The sequence below is a fragment of the Mytilus galloprovincialis genome, chromosome 1, assembly GCF_965363235.1.
Source record: "Mytilus galloprovincialis chromosome 1, xbMytGall1.hap1.1, whole genome shotgun sequence".
In the NCBI taxonomy this organism is placed as follows: Eukaryota; Metazoa; Mollusca; class Bivalvia; order Mytilida; family Mytilidae; genus Mytilus; species Mytilus galloprovincialis.
The window spans coordinates 100,484,351-100,498,182 of record NC_134838.1 but is presented as its reverse complement, the minus strand read 5'-3'; the positions used below and the strand labels follow the sequence as shown (position 1 = coordinate 100,498,182).

Below are 13,832 nucleotides of genomic sequence, written 5' to 3'. Positions count from 1 at the left end.
ATTGAAAATAAATCGATAGTCAATATAGACATTGAAAATAAGTCGATAGTCAATATAGACATTGAAAATATGTCGATAGTCAATACAGACATTGAAAATAAGTCGATAGTCAATAAAGACATTGAAAATTAGTCGATAGACAATACAGGCATTGAAAATAAGTCGATAGTCAATACAGACATTGAAAATAAGTCGATAATCAATACAAACAATTCAAATAAGTCGATAGCCATAACAACATTTCCAAAATAAGTCGATAGTCAATACAAACAAAGCAAGAGTAACATAAAATAAATATCCTGCCCCTAATTAGACTGTATGTTGTTTTAACCGTAGAATATTATAATTTAATTTGCACTTTGCACATTGACACTTAGAATAAATAGTGTAACTATAGATATCAATGTTTGAATACTTTAAATTTCTTATTTTATTATGTTTGATTTAATATATGAACAATACTTGGTTACCAAGGAAAAAAAGAATAGATTTGTGTACATGAAGGGAACATTTTAAACGATGAATCCAGCTTTTTTAGAGATATTCCTTCGGTATAAATATGAAATGTCTATGTATCTTACCTGTCTTTAAAGTTTTTGCTAAATAATGCCATCACTTAGCGGCTATGGTCCAATGGTTAAATACATTTTGCGTATCAAACTCTAAGCAAACTTTGCAGGATGGATGTTAAAAGCATCTTTTTAGATATTTTGTTTTACTGCTTCAGAAAAGAATTGTTCTCTAATTTGCAAAATAAAATAAAATCTTTTCTTACACTATAAAATGAACGGATTTGATTCGGTATGGTGGTGATTGAAACAAAGCCACCACATCTTATTTATGATTAAGCAAATTAGAAAATATGTTTTGCCAGACGAACCTTACGTCTTATGTGGCACAAAGTTGAAACTATATACAATGGGTAATGGCTTTTTCATCTTATTTTTGCAACAAGATGCATAATTTTAATCATGTCCTTGAAGACTCTAGTTAACAGGATACATTCAATTTAAAGTTTTGTTAATAGATTGTACAGTAACATTTACATGCACCACACTTATTAATCCTTCATTAACAACTAATTGTTTAGGACTGGCATTAATACATGCCAACAAAAACATTGAGATTATAGTAGGTATCTGGTGAGGTAGTTTCAGGCGATTACACGTTATTGCGCTATAATAAAAAGTAAAATCACAAAACACTGATAAAATGGCAAAATCAAAAGCTCAAACACATCAAACGAATTGAAATCAACTGTCATATTTTCAATTCATTTACATCTGCCAATAACCATTTTACAGTTTTAACTTCTAACAGGGATATATTTTGATATAATGTATTTATACTAGAAGTTGAAGACTCTATTTTATGGAATAATGCTATTATCCGTACAATTAAAATGTCGTGATATATATCTAATTTATGATCATAAGAAATTTCTATAGACCAAATAAGGAATTTTGTGTAAAAAGAAAAATAACAAAAAAGCTGAATTCAGAGAAAAATTCGAGAAGGAAAGTCCCTAATCAAAAGGTAAAATCAAAAGCTCAAATACATCAAACGAATGGATAACAACTGTCATATTCCTAATTTGGTACAAGCATTTTCAATGACAACTGCAATTGACACCTGGTTGTTGAAAATAATCTTCAACGACTATGAAGCTCTAAATATCGTCAAGTTAGGTTGCAACTTATTTTTAAAACTGGAATTAACTCCACGGTGATTCTGATAGACTTTATTGATGTGGCAAGAATGACGCAGAAAAAAAAGTAGAATTGCTATTGCACAGGGTATATGTATTTCTATATCTTCCTGTGTTTTGTGATACACACACAAAATTACAATGCGGTAAATAGTCTTGATATGATCTCATTCTCGTCCATGACTAACAGAAATTAGATCTATCTGCTTCAAATTATTTGTTTGCCAAAGGGAAGTAATTCAATTTTATTTTCAAAAATTGCTTACTATTTTTTCTCGACTTAATAGGAGGCTTATAAAAATAACAAGATGTGGTATGATTGCCGTATAGTCAGCTATAAATAGCCCGAAACTGACCAATTTATAACAATTCAAACGAGAAAACTAATGGCCACAGTTGGGAATTAAATAATGAATGAAAAACAAATATAGTTTACATGCACCAACAACGACATCCACTGAATTACAGGCTCCTGATTAGGAACAGGTACATACAGAATGTGTCGGGTTTGAACCAGTTTGAAGGCGCCAACACTCACCTTACCTGGGACAGTGGTGTAATAGTTCAACATAAGAACAGACTATTGAAATTAGTAGAAAATTGCTTAAATCATCAGATCAACAAAAGACAGAAATATTTCTAACAAAAACACAGACCGGACGTGGTAGGGTATTTATGCATCCCTACACAAAAAAAGAGACCCAGATCTAAAAGTACTTGCAGTAAATGACAGCTTATTCAGAGCCAATAACAACTTACAAAAAATCATGCATCTAAGACTAAAATATCAATCAGTACACATCCAACGCCAATAGTTTTAGTGTAAAGACGCCATTAACAGTCAGAGAAAATCATGACCGTAATTTGCTGAACTTAAATTATGAATACACTTTGAGTACACTCAATAATACATCATTTGATTGAATTTTTTTAATATGAAATAAAATTTCTCATTCAGGTGGACGAAGAACATTTAGAGAATTTTTAAAATCAGAATATAGTGAAGAAAATATATTATTCTGGTTAGCGTGTGAGGATCTCAAGAAGGAAGAAAACCCAGAGATTGTAGAAGAAAAGGCTAGATTAATATATGAAGATTATATATCTATACTTTCACCTAAAGAGGTAACAAATCTCATTAAATTTCAATTTAAACGGTCAGCTTGGTTAACTTTTTATTATATCAAACTATTGGCTTATTGGTCATCTGGTTGTTGGTTTATTATACCCCCGCTTTGAAAAAGGGGGGGTATACTGTTTTACCTCTGTCAGTCCGTCCGTCCATCAGTCCGTCAGTCAGTCCGTCAGTCAGTCCGTCCCATGAAACTTTCGTCACATTTTTCTCAGGAACTACACATCCACCCTTTCTGTAATTTGGTATCAACATTTATATATGTTAGCCATACCGTGTGATGCGTTTTCAGATTCATCACTTGACAACTTCCTGTTTACCGAACACTTGTATGATTTTACACATGATAGCCAAGTTGAAAATTTTCGTCACATTTTTCTCAGGAACTACACATCCACCCTTTCTGTAATTTGGTATCAACATTTATATATGTTAGCCATACCGTGTGATGCGTTTTCAGATTCATCACTTGACAACTTCCTGTTTACCGAACACTTGTATGATTTTACACATGATAGCCAAGTTGAAAATTTTCGTCACATTTTTCTCAGCAACTACAATACAAGGATTTCTGAAATTTGGTTTCAGGATTTATATAAGTCAGCTATACCGTGTGATGTGTTTTCAGATTCATCACTCGACAACTTCCTGTTTACCGAACACTTGTATGATTTTACACATGATAGCCAAGTTGAAAATTTTCGTCACATTTTTCTCAGGAACTACAATACAAGGATTTCTGAAATTTGGTTTCAGGATTTATATAAGTCAGCTATACCGTGTGATGTGTTTTCAGATTCATCACTCGACAACTTCCTGTTTACCGAACACTTGTATGATTTTACACATGATAGCCAAGTTGAAAATTTTCGTCACATTTTTCTCAGGAACTACAATACAAGGATTTCTGAAATTTGGTTTCAGGATTTAAATAAGTCAGCTATACCGTGTGATGCGTTTTCAGATTCATCACTCGACAACTTCCTGTTTACCGAACACTTGTATGATTTTACACATGATAGCCAAGTTGAAAATTTTCGTCACATTTTTCTCAGGAACTACAATACAAGGATTTCTGAAATTTGGTTTCAGGATTTATATAAGTCAGCTATACCGTGTGATGCGTTTTCAGATTCATCACTTGACAACTTCCTGTTTACCGAACACTTGCATATTTTTACACTATTAATATTATCCACTTGCGGCGGGGGTATCATCAGTGAGCAGTAGCTCGCAGTTTCACTTGTTCATTGTGCATATACAGGAGTTTGTAAACTATGGCAAACAAATCAACAATAATTTACTTTCGTTAAATACAGTATGCTTTGAATCACTAGTTTTTCAAAGTTTTGTTAACAGTAAAATATCACAAATATCGAACTGCAAGGAAAATCCTAAACCGAAATTTCATTATCAAGTGTCTAAATCAAAATCTCAAACACATCAATAGAATAGAAAGTAACTGTCACATAGTTGACTTGGTACAGGCATTTCCTTATGAAGAAAATGGTTGATTAAACCTGGTTTTATAGTTATTTAAATCTCTCACTTGCATGGCGGTCATATTAACTTCAATGTGCGAATTAATTTATATATACTTACGGTTGTGTCAATAATATTTCAAGTCAAGCGCGGAAATGTTGACCATATTTTGTGTATACATATATTCTTGTTTTGTTTTGTTTTTATTTTTTATTTAATTTCTTTAATTCATTTGTTGCAGGTTAGCTTAGATTCCCGAGTACGAGAAGTTATAAATAGGAATATGGTTGACCCAACACCGCATACATTCGATGAAGCACAGCTACAAATATATACACTAATGCATCGAGATTCTTATCCACGATTTCTTAATTCTCAAATGTATAAAAAACTACTAGAAGAGTCACAATTATCTTGAACCTTAGAAAATTTAATAAATTTTAAATTCACTACAGGTCAAATCAAAGTTGTATCACATGATATTTTAGTGCTGTGTTGTTGGATATCTAATGAAAGATGTGAATTAATGGAATGTTGCCATCTAGATTGATGAATCCTTTGCTCATCTAATCAAAGTGCGGAATGATTTTGTTGATTTAAAAAATATATTCCGTCATCGAACAACTTGGATTGCCAACAAAGATTTTTACAAAATAATTTTGTTGGAAATTTTGTGATATGTTCGTTGTGACTGAGCCATGTGTGCGACGTTTAGTTTATATGTGTCTGAAAAGCCGTCTTAAGTACCACGAACTTGGCTTTAATAATACTCATATGACCCACAACTTTCGATTTCAATCTCTGTACAAAATACTTGTTATGTTTATAGTCTCAACCAATTAATGATAAATGTTCAATTGTTGTGCAATGTGTTTTCTTTCTCCGGACTTGTGCAATATTTTATTTTACTATATACCTTTTTATTAAGATAAGATTGTAGTTACCCCAAAACAGTTACACTTTTAAAAAAAAAGATGTTTTATTCAATGTTTTAGAATAATTTGTCCAGAAAACATAGTCTTTCATAATTGATTTCTTTTTATGGTGCTTTTCTGACCTATTGGTATGTACACTATCCATATCACATTTCTTGTCATCAAGGGAAATCATAATCAAAGTGAAAAATAAATTTTATTAACTGATTTTTATCAATTGATATTGATCTAAAACACAAGAAATTATTGTTAAACATTATAATTCACAATGATTGAATAGAGCTGTTAAATTTTAAGATTCATTTAGTCGTAAGAAGTGAAATCAGGAAAGGTGAAAATGTGAGATAAAACTGTTGTCCTGTATAAATTCATTTCAGCACCTCAAGATTTATAATGTTTTATATAAAATTAATTATTGTTATATTCTGTTATTTAGGTAAAATTGCAGCATTATAAGTAAAATCTCGTTTTGTTTTAAAGTGCATATTTCTTTAATGTATGCAATGATAAGTGTGTTTGCTGTAGGTCACTTGAAATGTTACAGTTGCAAAGACAAAAATGATAATATTTCAAGTGAGGTATAATTGTATTATTTTTGAAATGTTTCAACAATTACAATATTCAAATGTAATATATATGTATACACAATCCACTTATTTCTTTTTCCTCTCTTTATAATACACTCCCTACCTTTTGGTTTCGTGAATAGATAATCCTTATATTTTATTTATTGACATTTTAAGTACAACATGTAATTCGAAGCAAAACATGGTAATGTTTTGACCCAGGCAAAACTAAATGAATAAAAATAATATTCATTTGCATTTTCATATTAATATATTTTTTTTGATTTTCTGTAATGTTTCAATCATCTTCAAAAGTTCTTAATTCACCTTAAGTATTTTTAGAAATGCATAAGTGAAACTATCATACAAATCTTATACAGTAATTGAATTTTCACATTCCAATAGGATAGATATAGCTCTATAACCACTATTTGAGGTTTACTATTTATGTATATGTATGTTACTGTTCTTTTAACAATACATCAAATGGACATTGCTTATAAGTTATTTTCTTGAATGTTGATGTATTATTTTTATTTGTTTGAATTTGTGAATGTTTGATTTTGTTAGGATGTGTAATATTCGAATCTTAAGATGATTTTGAACTATTTTTTTTAGGATACATCACCTTGGTAGCCAGTGTTGTATGTACAAGTGATAGAACGATTTAATTACCATTAAACCTACCAAATAGTTGTCTTTGTGTGAGGTCTTTTTAAAAATTTAATATGATGCAAAGCACTCTGATAAACTAGTACCAGTGTTCTTTAAATATACTTGTAGTGATTGTGAATAGATAACAAAAAAACCTTATAACGTTAAATTATTTTATTTGAATTATAGGAGTTGACGAACAATGTTTGCCCCACATCTCACTTTATTCATGTGTAACTGTTTTTGTCTAATCCAACGTTAAAAACACAAATATCATAATCTAAGGCTAAATTAATCTCTCAATGTTACATATACACCCTAATTATGATATGTGGTGAAATACAAAACTACTGAAGAGACAGCAATATGGCGATTTGACATTAAATGAATTTGTGTAAGTATTGCCATGATCGTGTATACTAGAAATATTAATTAGGCAATATGGCATAATTAAGACTCGAGTGAAATATTGAAATTTTATTAAAATGGTGCATGCAAATGTAATATTCTAGCTCATTTTCCATACGATATTGATTCATACAATGCTGCAACAAAAATTGGTGTTTTAAACCTTATATTAATCAATATTTTCTGGAATTCAACGTTACAAAAGCATTGTCTACTTAAGAAAAGTTTTAAAGCACAGTTAATATCACATATTTTTATAATACATGTTGACTGAATTATACATATTCATCTGACAGACTTTCATTTATTTTTTAACGAAAATTTATGTTTTATTTTGGTACACATCGAGTATATAAGTAATATTTACAGTCAATCTCAGAAAATATAAAGGAAAATATACCCTGTATTAATTCTCTGCTTTTGATATTAGCAAATAATTTGTGGATTTTCACCAAAAAGTTTCGTGTCAAAGATAAGAAAATGTTGTGCATGATAACAGATTTCATTAAAAGCAATAACTACGAAATTAGGCATACAGTATGTACTTATTAATGCAGTAAAGAAATTCAACAAATTACAATCCTTAAAAAATTGTAACTGACAAAAAATATTCATATCATTATAAAAAAATGCCATTAAATGTTTTACCATATCAGTAACGTACCAGAACTTATTAAGTGTACTCTTCACTCATCTTAATGGCAACTTACCCTTTGTGTACATTTTATGTGTACATTGTATGTGTAATAAATTGTTAGTTAAAGATTGAACGTATTGTCACTTTTTATCTTCACAAATATTAAAAATCTTTTATTTGTGGTTTATATAGATTTGAAAAATAGCATAATGATATTTTCTGTGAAAGAAGAAGCAACTTCAACTTATTGCGTGTAAGTTATATTTGCAGATTTTAACATTAACATATTGCTAATGTTGTGTACAAAATAAACTTTACCTTCAAACTTATGTTGTTCCTGTCGGATCACACACACTAATTGAGGGTCGGAAATAGGGATCACATTGTCTTCCCTAACGACAGTTAATATAATAACTATTTAAATAGCTATTTAAATAGGGAAACTTCGCAATGTAAAATATCCCTAAAATATCATAGGTTCATTAATAAGAAAAACCATAATGTATCGTGTCATATTTAGCTGACGGTTTGTGTTTCCTTCAATCAACGCTATCTTACCAACAAACGGGTATTTCTATGTTTTGATAAGTCTCAGCGATATATTTATTAATTCATGAACGTTTTTCATTTGAAAGATTAAGTGAAATAGACATAACTAGAAACTTATGTGAACTGTTCTCATTTCAGTAAGTTCAAGGTGGCTATTTATATACATTGATATCGATAAATTTAGTCTTTTCTATATGTGTCACTTTTTCCGTGGGACAACTTTTTTTTAAGTTATGTTGTTTAGATTTTATTCTATCTTATACAAAGACGTTTTATATTTTATCTTTTCATCTGAATTCTAGGTATGAAAAAGAATGAATATTTCTTTGCACCATTTAATCACATTTAAAGGATAAAAGATAATAAGCTGTTTAAAAACAAACAGAAAAATATTAACTACGTCTATACGTTTAAATCTGTTTAAGTTTTGGCCTTAACCTAAGCTTTGAAGATGCATAAGAGGATGTGTCGGATTATCTTGTGAAACAATTATCATGCATTTATACAATATGTGGAGTAGAGATATAGTTATGTCCCATCCTGTGAAGTAAATGAGCAGGTCTGTGTATTCTGCAGCAATATTTAAACCCTGATGTTTCATAAAATTTAGAAATAGTTTATAAATTGTCCTATTCGTTAATAGGTATAACAGATATGAGATGCAATTATTCTCCCATTCTAGAAATTTGATCGGTATTGAATTCACCTTCTCCTTTCGTCCAACAATTATTTCTCAGGTCTTATATAACAGAATGACTAGTTTTGTTAGCAGCTTGACAGTGATAAGTTATGACTTTTGAGATATCAGTTATATGCTTCCAGTTTGCCAATACTTCTAATTGGAGGTTTACTTAGTACAACGCGAGAAACCATGTTGGGAAACACATTTACAATTATTACATTTGCCAAGTGTCTAACCATTTAACATTCATTACTCTAACTGACAAATGGAGCTTCATTTGAATTGATTGTTTGTTTTAAAACAACAATGAAAAAACTAAACACACATTCTCATGTACAATATTTATCAAGTATCATATATATACTTGTATAATTGTATTTTGTTCTGACCATTTATTTGCAAATTTGAATAAGCCAATCATTATTTGGCATTACTAGTGTGAAAGCAATAATATAAATATGTTTGTCTTCCAATGATCAATCATTATTGGAGCAATTACTACTTTAATTTCACTGGTTCTATTAGACATTTTTATCTGATCTAGCATAGGTACATATTAAGGTGCAATCCAATTCAATGTCTATTTAATTGTCCATCCTAAATTAATTAATCTTTAAACAATATAAGTTAACTCAATTGCACGGTGAAAGAAATATTACTACTGTATCATTTTACAAGTTGAAATATATTTTGGACAAACAGATAAATGTCTTTCCAATCATCTTTTGCAAAACATCTTTTTTGGTGGCAAATTGTAATTCCTTAAATGATTGAGGAGGAACTATTTCATGATGATTAGTTCTGCACAAAATCTATCTCAGTGTTCATTTATTTAACTTTAAGCATCATTGTTATATCATATCAAAACAATTACATAATCTGGACATAATTATTTTCAAAGTATATTTTTATGGAATATTCAGATTTGTCTCAACATCATTATAAATAAATGTGTTGATCAAGTAGTCCTGTGACGTGTACCTATTACTTGTTATATAGAAAGTGTATCAACTTCATCAAAAGGTTCTTTTTAAATTTATTTCAACTTAAATCTCTTACCTATTCCCTTTAATATAAGTTCTATGTATCAATTAGTTGCAAAAGACTATGCACTGACATTAGTTTTATTATTTCATCTGTTTCATCCTGTCTAAAAACGGGCTTACAAAATGACGGTTTCAGTTGGATAATCATAAATACATCTTTACTTCTCACATTTTTGTCTCGGAATTTTTTTTATATTAAATTTTAAAATTCTCCTCAATAAGGAAAGATAAACAACAATGATACACTTCGTTCGAAGGGGAGTTGTAATGTGTAATGTTTTGATTGAAGTGGCATTTGTACTAAGTGAATGAAAGACCTTGAAGTTCTACGTTGTTGTCAGTCTAATGTTCGGCGTGTTTATTTTCATTGTTCGGTTTGTAAAATTTCCAAACTGAATTGAGAATATCCGTTGGGATGGAAAATGCACATATCAATTATTTATAAGGCACAAAAGCTATCGATAGGCACACACTTGATATTGGATGATATATCTTGAATATTTTGAATGATTCATTCAGTCTTTTTCATACACATATTGTCAAGAAACTCCGGATAGCCAATTTCTATATACCTGAAGGTTATAAATCTAAAGGTGTATGAATATCATCAGGGACTAAAGATAGGTCGATTTGCTCATATAAAATATTCCGCATTTAAGAAATTTGAAACAGACTGGTTTCCTCTTTGACCTTTGAAATTGTATATGTAAATGCTTTGACCTAATATCTTCAGTCTTAATTCAACAATGAAACATATCTATTTTATATATAAACATAAATATTTCAAAAGTTTATTTGTAAGAGTATCATTTTACATATCTACCTTCCCATCAGAAACTAACTCATAAACGTTATAAATGAGAATCGTTTAAATTGGGCATCAGTGTAATTTGGTGACCAATTATATCACCAAAGTACCATTGCTTTTACCGCTCAAATATTTTTAAAAACTTGGCTCGAGTAATGAAGCTTTTAAAAAAAAAATATATGTTGCTTATCTTATTCAGCCGTTGACGTTAGCTTTAATAAAATAAAGTTAATATTTGGAATAGAACCAAACATAAAAACGTATAAGATATGAAATCTCCGGAACAATAAATCATAGTTTTAATTTTAAAATCATACATTGAGAAACATAATAAATATTGGTCAGATTATTATTCAATTGGATATACTACTTTTGTTTAGATAATGTTTTTGAATGCATTAATGACAAGTATGTCAAATTGTGTCAAATTGTGGCTTTGAAATATTGTAGTTCTACATAACGGGTTCCAGAAAATGAATAACTGTAAAGGAAATTAATTATCTTGTAATATGGTTTGGAACTAGACATGAATACATCGAATGCTGCATAACGTCAAGCCTAGTCTGTAGAATTGTTTTTAACAGACTCAGCATTTATTTCATTGTGTGTTGTACTTTTGTTAAAATTTCTGATCACTAAAATTGCTAGTGATGGCACCGTATATTGATTGTATTTCATGTATCAGACCGGAGGGTTAGGAAAATAAATTCTCTACAAGTTGTTTTAAAATGATAATATTGACGAATTCTAGTAGATTTGTGTTTGAGACCTGTGCATTTCTTTTTGTTCATAAGGTGTGATGTGGTTTATAAGTATTTTGACTCCAAAATGCATGTTTTAATAAAACCTTTTGTTTATTAGGTATGTACTAGTAAATTATTTATTTGAAATTTTCTTTTTTATACATGGTTGAGTGAAGACAATAATATGTGTGTTTGTAGTTCATTATTTCTTTAATCTCAGTAGCATTGCATTATAATGACTATTTTAAAGCTCATACATGTTTGAATTTTATACGGAAAATACTAATTCAACGACTTTATACTCATCCATTCAAAATAAAACATCTGCATATTTGTATTTCTTTACATGTATCAGGCTAAAACTATTTAACGAAATACAGAGAGACAATTTTGTCTTTCCGAACTTACATTGGAATACACATTGAAAGGTTTTGTTTATACTATAGAATTGATGTTTAAATGAAAAATATTTTTAACTACTGAGTACCGCTTATGTATGTCTCTTGTCAGAGTGTATAGTTGAAAAGGGACCAATATCTGTATTGTTACATCTGTAGTATAGCTCAGCATAATTTATTTGGCGGGTAAAGTACACTGGTAAAGTATACATTGTACTACTTACATTCTACATTCTTTTTGGTGTTAAGAAATATTAAATTTATTTGGGCAAAACTTGCTCATGTTTGTTATTTTTGCAAAGAACGTAATATTAAATTGTTTGGTACCCCGTACTGTTAAAATATGTTTTACACATTCTTTTATTTGTGGTGTAGACTATTTCATACAAAATATTTACGAATAAATCTTACTATTGTGATTTTTCATGTTGATATTTTATATCAAGAATAACACTGGATTCGCCTTAAGCTATTTACAATCTAATAATTTAAAACAGATGGATAATGCTATAGACCAAGGGAGGGACGAATTTCAGGCAATGTTGATATTCTTCAATTTCATGATTAAAAACAAATATTTTTTTTTTTATTTAGACCAAGTATCGATTTGGAATTAGGATAGGTTAAAAGGCATTAAAATGTGTGTTAATTGTAATTTTGCCTGTTTTTATATCTCAACTGAAACTGTATGTAGAAAAACAAAACGCGCGTCTGGCGTTCTAAGTTGTAGTCCTGGTTATAATTTATAGAAGTTTATATAACCGGAATTGTTCAACTGTGTACCTTATAGAATACTATTGACAGTTAATAAATCAACCACCTTTTCGGCTGTTTTATTTCTACCCAGTACAAAAATGCTTACTCCAGATTTGACACAACTTTTACTTTGGCATATTTAGTTTTAATGCTTTTGAGATTTGTGATTTTATTTGTCCTTCCTCTTTACCAATTCTTGAGCAGCAGTATACCAGTTATTTCATTTTGGGCTTACATATTTTAATTGGTAGGTTCAACGCATTATATCTTTATTATATTGACTAAATTATTAGGAGTATTCTATAAACTACCTCCACATAGTTATAAGGAAATAGACATTAGATAATCGATATTGATGCAGTGTGGCAGTTATTTTTTCAAACTTATTTACGCACCGATTTCTATTTTGTAAATACAAATATATATGCTATAAAACAATCTTTGTTTTGTTTCATACAATCTCTTTAATATAGCTAAGAATATAAAAATAAACTAGGCAGAGAGACTTACAAGAAAAAAACAAATTTAATGCGTTTGAAGCTCATACCTGGATTTACATTCAAACAATCTTGAGAGTCGAAGGTGTATGAAAATAGTATAAACAAAACTACTGGACTCCAAGGTAAATTTGAAAAGGATAAAGTCAATAAATCTGAAAAAAATCAAAGGCTCGAATATATCAACCAATGACGGAACGAATGGAAAACAAATGTCAAATTCGTGACTTGGTATAATATTGAATCAAAGAAAATGTGTCAAATCTTATTTTTAATCTGACCTAACCTCTCACTTGTATAGCAATTGTTTATAGTTCCGTTGTACTGACAAAATAAGCCACACACATAAACACACACGACATTAACGCGATATCAATAGGGATTAAGAAGTGAATGCTGTTTAAACCTTGATCACAGACATATAATGACAAAGGTTCCAACAAAGTAAGCAGTCCTTGATAGAACATACAGTATAGTAAAACACAACGGCATATACACTTTCCCGATTATTGGAAGCCGTGTTGTAGTAGTCAGCACATTAGACTACTAACACAAAGGTTCCTGGTTCGATCCTCGTTCCGAAAAGAAAATTTTAGGGACTGACTTTTTGTCTCTCTCCTAATACTATTTACGAGTATTATATTGAGAAACGATGATAGTCCGTCGGAAGGGACCGATAAATGGCTGATCCATGTTAAGAGAGGGCAATATCTCTTGCACGTTAAGAACCCCCTTGTAGATTTAAAAAAAGAGCCAGGCTAATGCCGCTACAAGGCAGCACTCGCACTCACAAAGTGGAAAGGGATTAATATAAGTTGTAATAACTTGTTG

General features: G+C 29.9%; 1 protein-coding gene across 6 annotated transcripts in view; it reads left to right on the top strand.

Moving 5' to 3' along the window:
* LOC143047231 (regulator of G-protein signaling 17-like) overlaps positions 1-5,184 on the top strand; it is a 64,450-nt gene extending 59,266 nt beyond the window's left edge. For all 6 annotated transcript variants that reach the window (XM_076220270.1, XM_076220262.1, XM_076220257.1 and 3 more), the window contains 2 exons: positions 2,667-2,833; positions 4,564-5,184. In XM_076220270.1, coding sequence (XP_076076385.1) covers positions 2,667-2,833; positions 4,564-4,740 — 344 coding nt within the window. In that variant the 3' untranslated portion in view covers positions 4,741-5,184. The remainder of the gene's footprint in view (positions 1-2,666; positions 2,834-4,563) is intronic.
* The last annotated feature ends 8,648 nt before the right edge of the window (positions 5,185-13,832 follow it).